The 14,858-nt window shown below is 33.4% G+C and overlaps 1 protein-coding gene across 2 annotated transcripts in view; it reads right to left on the bottom strand.

Moving 5' to 3' along the window:
- The window catches only part of VPS50 (VPS50 subunit of EARP/GARPII complex), a 129,774-nt gene that overhangs the window by 56,556 nt on the left and 58,360 nt on the right, over positions 1–14,858 (bottom strand). For both annotated transcript variants that reach the window (XR_005021273.1, XM_036863988.1), the window contains exons 14-16: positions 12,681–12,772; positions 8,558–8,652; positions 8,124–8,222 (exon numbers count right to left, since the gene is read on the bottom strand). Coding sequence is in view for 1 of the 2 variants with exons in the window: in XM_036863988.1 (XP_036719883.1) it covers positions 8,124–8,222; positions 8,558–8,652; positions 12,681–12,772 (286 nt within the window). In the remaining variant the exon portion in view is untranslated. The remainder of the gene's footprint in view (positions 1–8,123; positions 8,223–8,557; positions 8,653–12,680; positions 12,773–14,858) is intronic.

Raw genomic sequence — 14,858 nt, 5'->3', positions numbered from 1 at the left:
TGGTTCTCCCATTATTCTGGAAGTATATTAACTTAAGGTCAACTGAAACAGAACAGGAATGCATATTGGAATGTTGATGGTAACCACTATAAGAATATACATTTTAAAGCTGAGGAAAAAAATATGAAAATTGAAAACATAGATGATCAACCGAAAAGAAGGCAGAAAGAGAAAAAAAATAAATGAAAAAAGTTATCTACACTTTCAGAAACCAAACAGCAATATGATGGGTTTAATGGACCCAACTATGCCAATAAATACATTAAATGAAAATGAAAAAAACAGTTCAATCAAAACACAAAAATCGTCAGATTAGATTTTAAAACAAGAAAACAAAAAAAGAGTACATGCTGTTTATAAGAGGCATACTTTACATATAAGATTGAAATTAAAATTAGGTCGGAAGCAAAACTAGATTGAAAGTAAAAATTACAGACATGATTTCTTAAAATCAGGAACTAGGGTGGAATTTTCATCAAAATTTTTTTCTTCATCTATTAAAATGATCAATGTGGTATTTTTCCTGTAGCTGTTAATTAGTAAATTAAATTTATTAATTTTTAAAATGTTTAGCCAACCTTGTTTTCCTGCAATAAACCCTGCCTATTCATGATGTATTGTTGTTTTTAGATATCATTGGATGTAATCTGCCAATCTTTTGTTCAGGATTTTTACATTTATGTTCTTATGAGGTACTAGCCTGTAATTTTTTTTTTTGTAACGAACTTGTTATGTTTTGGTATTAGTGCTACGATGGCCTCATAAAATAAGTTATAAAGCATTCCATCCTTTTTTGTTCTCTGGAAGAGTGTGTCTTGATATTACTTCTGCCTTAAATGTTCAGCTGAATTGACCAGTGACAGCAGCAGGCCTGGAGATTTCTTTATGGAAATGCTTTGAAGCAAAGATTCAATTTCTTTAAAGATACAGGATTATTCAGATTTTCTATATTTTATTTTATCAGCTTATTAAGTATGTACAAGGAATTCGTTCTTTTCAATCTAAATTGTCAACTTTATCAGCATAAAGTTTATATCATTTTATTTTATTTTTAATGTCTTAAGATCTATAGATACCTTCTTTTTAACTGCTGATATAATTTGTGTTTCTTTTTCTTGCTCAGTCTTGCTAAGTAGCATTGTAGGTTTCTATTATACATTTACTTTCTCTTTCATTGACTGCTGTTCTTGTAATTATCTTCCCTCTATTTCTTTAGGTTTAATTTGCTGTCATTTTTTTTAACTTCTTGAAATGGAAGTTTAGTGCACTGATTTTCAAACATTCTTCTTTACCAAAAAATGCATTTAAAGCTAAAAATTCCCCCTTCTGCTTTAGCTATATCCCACAATTTTTATATCATACTTTTATTATCATTCATTTTTAAATAATTTCTAATTCCCAATATGATTTCTTCTTTAACACTGAAAATAGGTTGTTTAATTTCAAAAACCTGGCAGGTTTTCTCATTATCTCTCTGTTATTTATTTGTAGTTTAATTCCACTGTGGTCGGAGAATATGCTCTCTATGATTTCAATCTTTTGACTTTTTTTTTTTTAAGGACTTGCTTTAGGGCCCAGCAGTTGATCGATTTTGATAAACTTTCCTTCTGCTCTTAAAAAAAATATGAATTCTTCAGCTGTCAAGTGTTGTAATATATATACACATGTATAAACATACATATACCAATATATCTATATCAATTAGGCAAATTTTACTAATATGTTGGTCAAACATATATCCTTACTGATTTTTTTGTCTGCTTATATTACCAATTACTGAAAGTGGCACATAAAATTTCCCAACTATGATTATCAATTTGTCTATTTCTCCTTTTAGTCTGAATATTTTTGCTTTATATATTTTAAATTTATTTTAGTAGGAATATACAAATTTAGGATTATTATATCTTCCTAACAATCTATCATCATTATGAAGTATCCCCTTTACTTTTACCAATATTTCTTACCTTAAAGTTGACTGTCTCTTAGGAATTTCTTTAATCTGATATAGAGTATCTACAAAAACCTACCACAAATATCATAAAGTACTGAAAGGATGTCCCTTGTTGGCACTTCTATTCAACATTGTACCAGAAGTCCTAACCAATACAAAGGTTAGAAAGAAATATATAAAACCATCATTATTCACAAATGACACATTGTATAAACAATTCAAAAGAATTTCCAAACTATTAGATTTAATAAAATGCTAATTTAACCACCAGATCATAGGAATCCAAGGTCAATATACTAACTAAATCAACTTGTGTGTGTGTGTGTGTAAGAAACAACAGGAAATTTAAAATAAAAAGCAATACAATTCACAACAACGTTTATAAAACCACAATATTTACATAATGTTCAAAACGGGCATGACTAGTCAATGGTGACAGAAGAATGGCAGTTACCCCTGAGGAGGCTACTGACCGAGAAAAGGTACAAGGGATACCTTGTACCTTGTTCTAGGATATTGGAAAAGTTCCATATCTTAATCCAGGCAGTTTATGTGGTGTATATATATGAAAAAAATTCATAGAGTTGTACAATAAGATATGCATACATTTATGTGAATTATGATTTAATAAAGTTTTTCAAAAGAAAAAACTGTAATAATCTACTCACTACCCTCCCAAATTGTCTGCAATAAAGGGCAGGCCCATTTTAAAGATAAGGCCACAAATGGCCCAAGGAAACATTAATCCACTTGTGAAGGGTCACAAGGTCACAAGTAGTGGACAGCAGAGACAGGGGCCCTGATTTCCAAATCTTGTTCTTTTCACTGCAACATGGTTGGAAACAATAGTCAAAGGCAAAAATTTACTTTTTTTTCTTTTACTGTAAATGATAAGTTGGTTAATATTATCCAAATTGATTCAATAGAGCCAAAGAAAACTTCCTTTGCATCTCTTTCCCCAAGAACATTTTACACAAATTGAAAGATTTGCATTTTATTTCCTTTCTTCTATTTTAACTCTAATACACAAAAAAGATGGCAGTTATGATGAAAAAGCAATGAGTATGTAAAGTACAAACTGTAATCAGATGTTGAATAACAGAGCTGACTATAATCATAGTGAAAAGCAGTCCCGATTATTACTTTAAGCACTCTGGGTGCCACCTGCATCTTTAGAAACAACACACAAGCAGGACACAAAAAAACCTTCTCTGGTATACAAAAAAATACGTACAATCAAAATAAAATTAAAGAGATTTTAAAGTGCAAATATAGTGAAGGAGATAATAACCGATCTACAACGTTTCTCAAATATATTGACCTACAAGTTAAAGGAAAAATGTCAGTGAATTAGAACTGTGTGAAACACAGATCTCTTACCTAACCTAATAAAAGACTGGAAGCAATAAAATGTAGGTTCCAAAAACGAATGATAAAAGCACAAGGTTTAAAGAAGGTAGAGTATCTAATATAAGCCTTTATACATTTTAAAGAGAAGGAATTTGATGCTCAGAGAAGTAAAAAATTTGGTTAAAATCACACAGGCCATGAAGCTAGTGAGTAACACATTAGAGGTAGGAACCCAAGGCCACTGATAACACCACACTGCCCCAGACTCTTTACCAGCAGGAAGAAAATTGGAAATCAGTAACAACTGTATTTACTAAGAGGAGTTTAATAGTTGCCTACCCATTGTTATTGTGTATTTATGTGTATGTACATATATAGAGAAGAGGGAGTAGTGTAACGTAAGAGATATATATTATGAAGACATTGTTCCTTTTGTTCTCATTTTAAGTCCAAAATTTAAGCCCTCTTGTATGGTTTAGAGATGGAAAATAGTTGTACTTTTACATAAACTTTCAGTAAAACACTTCACATATTAAAAATAAATTTAACTTATTGGCACCATTATCACCAAGTCCAAAAAAAAATTATTTTCTGAAAACATTTCTCCTTTTTTTCCCAAGGAATATATCAAAGAGAGCTGCAACAATACCTCCTATCCCACACACATGCTCTTCTATGACACAACCTTACCACTCGCCAATCAAAAGAAAAAGTCTAATTTCCCTCCTCTTGAGTCTGGACCAGCCTTACGACAAGCCTGTATTCAAAGGAATGTGGTAGAAGGACTGCATGACTCCTGAGCCTATATCAGAAAAGGTCATGCAGCCTCTATGTGGTTCTCTTGGAACTCTAGTTCTATGGGAAGCCAGCTGCCACGTAAGAAGTCCAACCAGGGGCTTCCCTGGTGGCGCAGTGGTTGAGAGTCTGCCTGCCAATGCAGGGGACACGGGTTCGAGCCCTGGTCTGGGAAGATCCCACATGCCACGGAGCAACTGGGCCTGTGCGCCACAACTACTGAGCCTGCGCGTCTGGAGCCTGTGCTCCGCAACAAGAGAGGCCGCGATAGTGAGAGGCCCACGCACCGCGATGAAGAGCGGCTCCCGCACCGCGATGAAGAGTGGCCCCCACTTGCCGCAACTAGAGAAAGCCCTCACACGAAAACTAAGAGACCCAACACAGCCAAAAATAAATAAATAAATTAATTAATTAATTAAAAAGTAGCTATTAAAAAAGAAAAAAAAAAAAAAAAAGAAGTCCAACCACCCTGAGATCACCATACCGGAGCGGCCACATGAAGGCATGTTGACTAACCAACACAGCTGTACACCCTTCCAGCCATCTCCACCAAGGTGCAAGTGAAGCCGTCTTGAACCTGCTACACAAGCTTTCCACCAGCTGAGTACTGCTTAGTCACCTCAGTCAGTGCTATGAGGAGTAGAAGAATCAGTTGATCCCTGCCTGAATTATTCCTGACTCACAGAATACGTGTAATAATGATAAGATGATGGTTGTTTTAAGCCTGTAAGTTTCAGGATAGTTTGTTACAAAGCAATACTAGGAAAATATATCCGTGGACACTTGTAAATTAAAGCTATTATAGGTTAGGTTTTTCTTTAAAGAAAAAAAAAAAAAAACCTCTTTATGAGATCTCCTATAAAACAAGTAAAATTATTGGTAACTTATTTACTACTCTCCCTGAAGCCTTAACCAAAACAACTTATTTGGCAGAGGATATACGGGCGGGGGATTGGGGCTAGGGGTGCAACACATGCCGGCAGGTCAGTTCTAGAAGATGTCAGGCCCGGTATTCAAAAACAGAAGAGATGATTAAATCATTTGATCCAGACAGAAAACAAAGATAAGTATATGGATAATAAAACTGACCCTAGAAACACACATTTTAAAGACACTTAAGGAATAAACCAAACCTTAATAAACTTAAACCTTAAAAGGCAAGGAGAGACTTTTCTCCCTAAAAGGATAGGTGACCTTTCCCCTCTTCTGACATCAGTCAGTGCACCTTTAGGATCACTGAAAACATTTATAAGCTCTGAATACTAAAGTAATTAAAAATAAAAGGTACTTGTTAAATAGAATGTTTTGGCAATAGCACACTGCTACATAATTTCTATGTCACTACTGTTCAAATTAGATTATTTGTGCTTTGGGGAATTCTGCAACATCTGGCAGAAAAATGACAGCATTGGGTGTATACAGACTTAGAACCTGAACATAAAGAAACCTGGGAGAATAAAATATATCTTTGAAAGATGAGAATTTACACTGACAGATGACAGAGACTGTGCTCCCTCACACGCTCATCCAGCTTTGCCCTAGAAAAAGATAATGGCACGCAAGCTTTAATACAACTTCCACAAGCAACGTGGGTACATTTTATAAACAGATGTTCTGCCAAAGAGTAAAATGCTTCTATTTTCACCTTTTTATTATGCTTACATCTTCAAACCAACAACCTAAATGGACTGTAAAATAAGAGTAATTCGGTTCAAGAATTTCTTTATTCTCAAGAGCTCTACTTGGCAGTAGAGGACCATGAAACAAATTGTAAGCATATTTAAACACTTCAACAAAATTGAAACAGATGATCTATATTTCACCATGTTTCATGGTATTTTTCGGTATTTATGTAATATGATTTGGTGAAGGAGATATTAAATCGGAATTTAGTAGATTTAGATTCATCACTGGCTAATGTAATGACTTTCGTCAACTCAATATATATACATTGGCATCATTTCTAAACTGCCTGTCAAGTTTATCTTGCTTTATAAAGAAACAGATGTACTTCAGAACACACTGATGGTTGGCACCAACTTTACCAAGTGATTTCATTATAATTTCCCAAATGGCAGCTGTTGGAGAGATAATGACTACAGGCAGTATATGAGCAAGACTGGTTTAAACATTGGGAAAAGAGAAGAATACTACAAAGAAAGATTACATCTTTACTCTTTTTTAACCTATTCCAATTTTTATAATACACAATGCAGCAAGAAAAAAGGGAAAGATCTGCAGGTAATACTTCGGGAGACCTTTTAGTCCAGCCACCTCATTTTACGATTGATAGATAGAACCATATCTCAGAGGGGTTAAATGATTTGTCCAATGACAGAGAGACGGCAAGTGGCAAAAATGTGGTAAGAGCCCGAGTTTACCATTTCCCAGTCCTGCTCTCCTTCTAACAATACAATACAGCCTCCTCAATGGGAAACAAGTTTCACAAATGTTTCTAACAAGAAAAGCCCATTAAAATATTGAGTGTTTTGGAAACAATAATTCATTTCGATATTTTCTAATTTCATCAAGGTGAACTTTTGTGAGGAATATCCATCATAGTCAGAGTCTAGAAATGCCCTTGCCTGGTGGCCACAGATGACAGACACCTTTTGACAGTAAGTAAAATGGAATGCAGAATGCAAACCATTAAATAAATCCATGTTTTTTGCATTACACACATCTTGCAGTCACAATGAACATCAAAAGACCCCCCCAGTTGTCTTGCTGGATATAAAGCAATCTTTGAGAAATGGACATCCAGCATGCCTGCATTCTGATACGGTAAGTGAAGCTTCTGGCTCCTTCACAGTTCTTTATCCTTTCCCATCTGTGAGTATAAGGCCCCTCTCATTTTGGACAGCAATGTGTATAGGCCAAGCCTTCTGTTTTAACAGGGCTTAAGTTTTAACAGAAAAGGAAGTTATAAATTAAGGTAGTGTTAGGGTTTCATGTTGTTCCCTTACCACTGTTTTCCTGAGGTTTAATCAATTAAAAAATTTTTTTTAATTTTTTAAACATTCTCTTCATTCAATTGCGAAACTCAAAGGCTCTGCTTTGGTACAGGATCAACTTAAATAAACTTTCAAAATAAATATTTAATAGTTTACAATTAAGACAGAAAATGTGTACTTAAATATATTTAATAATAAATTAGTCAATGGTTTCATGTCCAGTAATCTCTCTTCTGACATAGCACATATCCCTGTGACCAGGGGTTGACTCCGAACAAGGAGAGAAAGGAGAATTTCAAATCCCAACTCTCCCCAGCACCAAATAACAACAAAATCAAAACTTAATTTTAAAAAGTAAAAATGCATTATAAAAAGTGAGCTGTAACTCAATTCAAATGATAAAATGTATATAAGGTGTACAGCATAGGGTCCAGCTTATATGAAGAAAGGTCTAATAAATATTCTCTGTCTCAATTCAATGCTGCTTTAAGCATACAAACACATTGCTATATAAACATTCTTTCCCACCTTCTTCCACTACCAAAACCATTCCTAGGCAACCTTTTTAAAGTTAGTAGTGATTGTTTTGCAAAGCAATGTAGTACAAAATCTTGGCTTTGTAGCTACATTCTGAATATCATGTCCTTTTCTCTGAAAGCCTTTTTACTCCTAAAAGGCACACAGTTTCAAGCATCCCCTGTTCACTGAGTGCTGCCGCTACTGATTTAACTTCCTTACTAGCTCACACCATATATGCAGGTAGAGAATAGTGGCCAGATTCTTCTGGGGATCCCTAGTAATCATCTTTCACCCATACAGAAGTCAGCTCAATATTTTAAGCCCCTCAAGACAAAACACATATTGAAATTTACAAAAAATAAGTAATGAGAATATTTTATGATATTTTTGGTAAAAAAATCCTTAACCATTCTAAAAAAAGCTACAAAGAAGATAGTCTTTCAAATTCAAAAGTAATTATTTTAAACCAATTAACACTATAAGGTTAAGCATTAGACAAAGGTATTCTCACTACCTAAATAAGTCTATTCATATTTTATTAGAGTTCTTACCTATGGTAGTTCTTAAAATAATTGACACTTTGTTTTCTAATAGACTCTTGCAAAACTTCAGACTTGCTACCACAGAATTCTTCTCCAACTTGCATCAACCTAGTTGGACAGAAAGATTTACATACATTTCAGCAACATGTTTATTATAGGGAAAAAAGAGAAGTACAGGTCATCTTTATTCAAAGATAACAAATCATAAAAATTTGGATGTTTGAAGAAATTCTAAAGATCACATTCATTACAGTTTACAAACATCCAAAGGGCAGAAATATTTAAACACACTCACACATAAACCTAGCAGAAATTAGACTATGAATGTTCAATTATCTTTACTTCCATTAAGTTATACATTACAACTCAGTGATTCATGATTTCATTGATTATCATGGTTCAATAAATCAAACTAAAGAATAAGACAAGATCTGAAACACTACCTGCTGATTATATCCAAAACAAAGATGAAGTCATCATATTTGAATATAGACAAATCAGTTCCAAGCAAGTAGGTTTTTACTTTCAGTTGAACATCCTATTAAAAAAAAAAACAATAAATAAATATTTCAAGTAAATCCAAAATATAGAAAATAAGTTCTCAGAACCATTTTTTGTACAGTTACACATTAAAATGAGACAGCAATAGATTCTTAACTTGATAAAAAAAATATCTAGTTAGGCTAATAGTCAGCATATTTAGGGTGATATCATAGAGACAATTCCATGAACATCAGATATAAAAATAGTACAGACTTGGGGTTTCCCTACTGGCGCAGTGGTTAAGAATCCGCCTGCCAATGCAGGGGATGCGGGTTCGAGCCCTGGTCCAGGAAGATCCCACATGCCATGGAGCAACTAAGCCCGTGCACCACAACTACTGAGCCTGCACTCTAGAGCCCGCGAGCCACAACTACTGAGCCCGCGTGCCACAACTACCGAAGCCCGCGTGCCTAGAGCCCGTGCTCCGCAACAAGACAAGCCACTGCAATGAGAAGCCCGCGCACCACAACGAAGAGTAGCCCCCGCTCACCACAACTAGAGAAAGCCCACGCAGCAACAAAGACCCAATGCAACCAAAAATAAATAAATTAATTTTTAAAAAAATAGTACAGAACACATCATCACTACTAATACACACACACATGCAAGATAAGAATTATATCCTCATACTAGATATACTGATAAAAATCATTACTTGGGCATGGTTCAGTAAGCTAGAAACCCCAAAATAATCAATTCAAAAATAATTAGAATTAATAAGATGATTGTGTGAAGTGTTTAAGTACAGTATATAAAAATTAATAGTTTTCACGTATACCTGGCTGAAGCACCTAAAAATGGAGAGATTTCATTTAAAACAAATATTGAAAATACAATATACTTAGGAATAACTTTAATAAGAGCTATCAGACCTATAACAAAAAACTAACAATTCTAATGGGATACAAAAGAAATTTCCATAAATTGAGAGTTAAGGGACTGAATACATGACTAAATACTGTAAATGTCTATTTCTCCAAGTTAATGTAGAGATACAGTGAAATTCTAACCAAAATCACACACAAAAACTTTTCTTCTGAACAATTATTCTAAAATTCACTAGAAATAATAGACAATAACCTCTTTTTTAAAAATAGCACTTTGAAAGGATGAAGTTATCAGTGATGATGGAGGACTTGTACCACCTATATTAAATATATTAAAAACTATCCAAAAAATGCTAGCAATATAGAGAAAAGTCAATGGAATAGGAAAATCAGAAACAGTTCTAATACACACATAAGAGCTTAATAAACAGCAGTAAAAACTACTGCTTTCTGATTATTTACTTTTGTCAAGCATTATACTAAGAACTTTACATATTATCTTTATTTTTAAAACTAAAACATGATATAAAAACATTTAAAATAAAGGAATAGTCAAGGATTTATCAGGAAAATATGAACAACATAAATACAGCAATGGTAATAATAAAGCAAACTAGAATTCACTGCAAAATGCCTAAGGAGAAAAGAGCTATTCTTTTTAATTAATAAAGAGAATTATGTACAATGAGGGTAAGTAAAGTGGTTATTAGCATTGCATCATCAATCAACATGGCATCCGGTATAAAAACAAAAGCTGTTAGAAATAAAAGAAAAACCTGACAAAACTACAATCATTCTGGAAGATTAAAACTCCTCCCTCAGAACAGCACAGACCAAGAAAATCACAACCAAATAAGAATATAGATGAGAATAATACATATAAATAATAAACTGCTTTAATTTACATACAGAACCTAATTCCCAATACAAAGAAGAAATACATGGTTATTTTTCAAATGCCCCAGGAAGAACTTTAAAAGTGGGTGGTTTATTAGGCTGTAAAGGAAATCTCAAATTCACAAAAAGTAGAAATATTCCAACCCTAATTTTCTATAGTAAAAAGAAAGAAATAATAAGCATTTTAAAACTGTCACTTCTCACGTATCAAATATTTAAAGACTAAAAAGAAAATCTTGGAAGACCAAGACTTTCATATGGTTGTATATGTAAGCTCCATGAGGTCAAGGACCATGCTTTCACCACCATCTTCTTAAACCCACAAACAGTGTGATACACATATTATGACTGATACAACCTTTTTCCCTTAAAGGTTCTGATTGAGTCAAAATGCATGGAATATTTGCGACAATATTCTAAAAACTGAAAAGTTTTTATAATAATAATCAAGGTGATTACGATTCTGAGTTTAGTTTTATGTCAGAAATGTTAACTATCTTCTTATGCTTCTCAATCATCATTTATCATCTCTGTAATAAATTTATGATGTCAATAAACTGTCACATGCTCACTTGTGCTTTGGAATTTAGCATTTCAGATATTAGAATTATGGTAGGTATAGCATATATTATATAACATCCCCAGTGGGGTCTAGGGCAGTATCCCAAAATAAAACACATTTATATCCCTTCAACATATGAATGTTCACCTTAATGGGATAAATAAATACTACAAAAAGCCAAATGACAATACTGATCAGATTGTGCTATCAAATGAATTCAATTCCTGCCAGGTTTTGTCTGCCAGATGTGTTCTCAAAGAACATTTACTTTTCAGAGCTTTTGCCTTCTTCAATTGCATTGAGCTTTGTAATTTCAATTTAACACACACTAATGAGTTCCTAACGTACACAAAGTCCTGTGTAGAACTGGATGAGAATTGGGGTTGGAGGTGCAAAAGGGACTTGAAGTGGGCGGAGATGAAGATATTCTAAAACTTGAAACCTACAACACAATTATCTATATTCAAAAGCATGATGACTTTCATTAAACTGGCCAAACACTTAAATGATAATAGCTTTACTAAATCTTACATTTAACAGATATTCCTATATCAAGAATGACATTAGGTTGCCATACTGAATAGAAACTAGCTGTATAAAATATCAGGGCAATAATCCAAAGTACTTTGAATTACCAGAAATTCTATCATAGATTCTACAATTTCAACAAAGTATAATTAGAGCCTGTTAGAAGACTAAATCAGAAACAACTCATATCTGACCCTAGAGAATGAGATTTTCCTTTCTGTTATACATAACATTCAGAAAAAAGTCAGCCCCAACCCATAATTAATGGAAAACTAAAAATTAGTTTCATATGGTCACATCAGAAAATATAAAAGGCTAAGATCTTACCACTATCACATATTTAAGTATTAAAGTATAAATTCAAATAGCATATCCAATAGAAAGTTATCAAAAGTTAGAAGAGCACTAAATTATAACTGCTAAGTGATTCTTGAGGAAATTTATGTTTTCAGTATATATTTTTCTAAACAATTTTTTCAAAAGAAATCCTATGAAAGATTTTCAAACTAAACATCAGCTTCATTAGAAAAATCAAAAATACATTTTAAAAGACCATAATATGGTCAAAGTGTCCATCGTCTTCTAAATTTTGAAGCAGTCCAAAAAGAACAAAGTTATCATCTAAGAAATTACACTTATCTAGGAAGTAAAAATTTTTAACAAATTAACAAATTTAGTTATCTGATAACAACTGAGCTACTAAACTGCAAAAGAAAAGCCAAGGAATACACATTCGGTCAATAAATACATAAGATTCACTCAAGGCACAATAATCACTGACTTAGAATTCTTCATTCTGTTCTAGACTCCAACCCAACTATGTCACCTATTATATAGTTATCCTTTTCCTAAAATTAATAGAAAAGGAAAAAAACCACACACACAAAATAAACAGTATCTCAATAAGAAAACAACTTCTTTAGGAAAGCACAAATCTGTTAGGACACTAAAAGCAAAATGTGATCAAGGAATATTTCCAATGGATATTTTCAAATTAAAACTTTTTCTACTGCCACTTATAGTCAAATATAATTGACAACTAAATTACAGAACTCAAATGGTAGACTTATTCCAAAGAAAAACTAACATATGATTAGATCTGCAGGGAAAACAAACAAATACAGAAAACTTAAATACTCAATTTCTAAAACAACTTTGACATGAAGGTTTCTATTGCTTTGGTAAAAAAATAGTTTAAAAAAACCAAACCTGCCATATTCGTGTAAGTCCATGTTCTAATTTCTTTTTTATGTAGCCACGATCAAAATTTGTTTCTTCAGTACCCATCATATTACTCCCTTCTGAAAATAAAAGATGGTATACGTTTTAAAATTTGCTTCACATTTTTGTTTTCAAAAAAAAAAATTTGGATTCTCATATACTGTAAGCATGTGTAAAATACAGAAAATATTCTCAATATTTATACAACGAAAACAATAGCAAAAAAATAGGAATTAGGATTAAACTCATTTGATAAAATAGACAAATTCAGACTCTGAAATGTTAAGTACTTTACACCTAAGACCACTCAGCTTATATGTGATTATAGCTGGGATTCCAATTTGGGTAGTGTTGTCCCAGAAACCAGATTCTTAATGACCCATAAACTGCCTACTGCCAGGGCATTACAGGACCAATTAACCCAATTTCCAATTAATATGCAGGTTAACAAGAGTACAGAGTGCAAAACTGCTCATGCAGTGAGGCAATGATGCATACATTTTATATTTTTCATGATCCAGAATACTTTTATCCATTCCAGGTAAATAATCTAACAACGTCCAGTTCAACAAGTAAGATCAATGACCTGCCTCAAAATAATTCTCCCCCTAAAAGCAACTGAAAATACACATACACATTATATTTTAAAAATTATGCCTTTGTGCAAGTAAACTGTGCAGAACAACTGAGGATATGATCTCATCTGAGGCTAGCAGGGTACCCACTGGTAAGCAGCAAAAGGCCCTTTCATAGGCCAGGCCCCAGATACATGCCTAATGTACCTGTGACTACTCCTACAGCTTAAGCCATATCATCTGTATGGTCTGGCTATTAGGAACCCAGCAGCTCAGAGCAGTGCACCTGAGCTACAGCTTTAGTTTATTTAGAACGGTAAAGTGTCTGGACACCAGTAGTATCACTAGAGAACTACAACAGATGAACTCTAGAGGCCCTTTCAGCTGTATGAAGTTCTGTGACGAATAACTTTTAAATTACTGATTCCTACAATTTTAGTCCTTAATGTGAATACGAGAGGAAGAATTTCTGGTGAACAAATAACTTTTTACAGCCCTAGATATTGTCAGCTGACTATTAGACTGACCAGAGTCCTCAACATTCTTAAATTATACAGATTAGGGTGAAGGAATTTTAGCAAAAAGGACTAAGTATAGAAGGTTCAAACAGAGTTTTAAGTTTGAATCTATACCCCAGTGAAAATGCATACAATACATAATACCTGTAAACTATTAGCCTGAAGCAAAAAGCGAGCTTCACCATGATGAGTATATATTGTCTTCTATACTCATATCTAAAGTACGTATTAATTTTGTTCCAAACTTTTCCTTTGGTTTCTCCTTAAATAATGTACTAGAAAAAGGAAAAGAGGTGCTGAGATATCTAAACAGGTACCATATCTAGAAAAAAATAAAGGTTGCCAAAACAAGATAAACTTTGTGGGGAAAAAATCCCTTAAGCCCAGGAATTCCCTAAGAAAAATGAAATTAAAAAAAAAAAAAAGGCCTATAGACATTTCATTATTATTATAATCATCTCTCTTGATCCATTTCCTTTGATGATATTAACAACAACCAGTGTAAGCACTTTTTACATTTTCTCTAAACTTTATAGCAATCCTACAGGTAGATGTGTTACTACACTCTGAAGCTTTTTGTTTGTTTTGTTTTCTTAAGCTATCATTTTAAGGAGCAAACTGAGGCCTGGAGATGATAAAGTGACTTCTTCACATTCTCGCCTTTGGTAAATGGCAGTCAAACCTTGAAGCGAAGTATCTCTGACTGCAAAGCCCATACTCCCAGAGGTAGTAGAGGAATTGGGTAAAAATAGTCTGGCCTAGAATCCTGGCTCAATGCCCACCCCTGTTTTCTGCTTTCTCCTTTCTCTCTCTTCCTTTAAACCTCTTCCTCCCCCAACAATATTTCTAAAAGAATGAAAATCCTTCCACAGAATTTACCTTTCTTATTTTTTGCTATCTATATTTATGAGCTTCTTATGAGTCAAGATAAATATTAAACGTATGTCTTCTATATTACCAAAATCCTATGTTTAATCAAACTAAGATTTGAGCATTCCTCCACCCACCCAATCACAGAAACCAAACACTTCAGAAATTAGAAGTTACTAAAATAACTTGATTGACTAGCTATG

This window comes from Balaenoptera musculus, chromosome 9, assembly GCF_009873245.2.
Source record: "Balaenoptera musculus isolate JJ_BM4_2016_0621 chromosome 9, mBalMus1.pri.v3, whole genome shotgun sequence".
Taxonomy (NCBI): Eukaryota; Metazoa; Chordata; class Mammalia; order Artiodactyla; family Balaenopteridae; genus Balaenoptera; species Balaenoptera musculus.
Note: the sequence above shows the minus strand (reverse complement) of the source record. Positions and strands in the feature narration are given on the sequence as shown.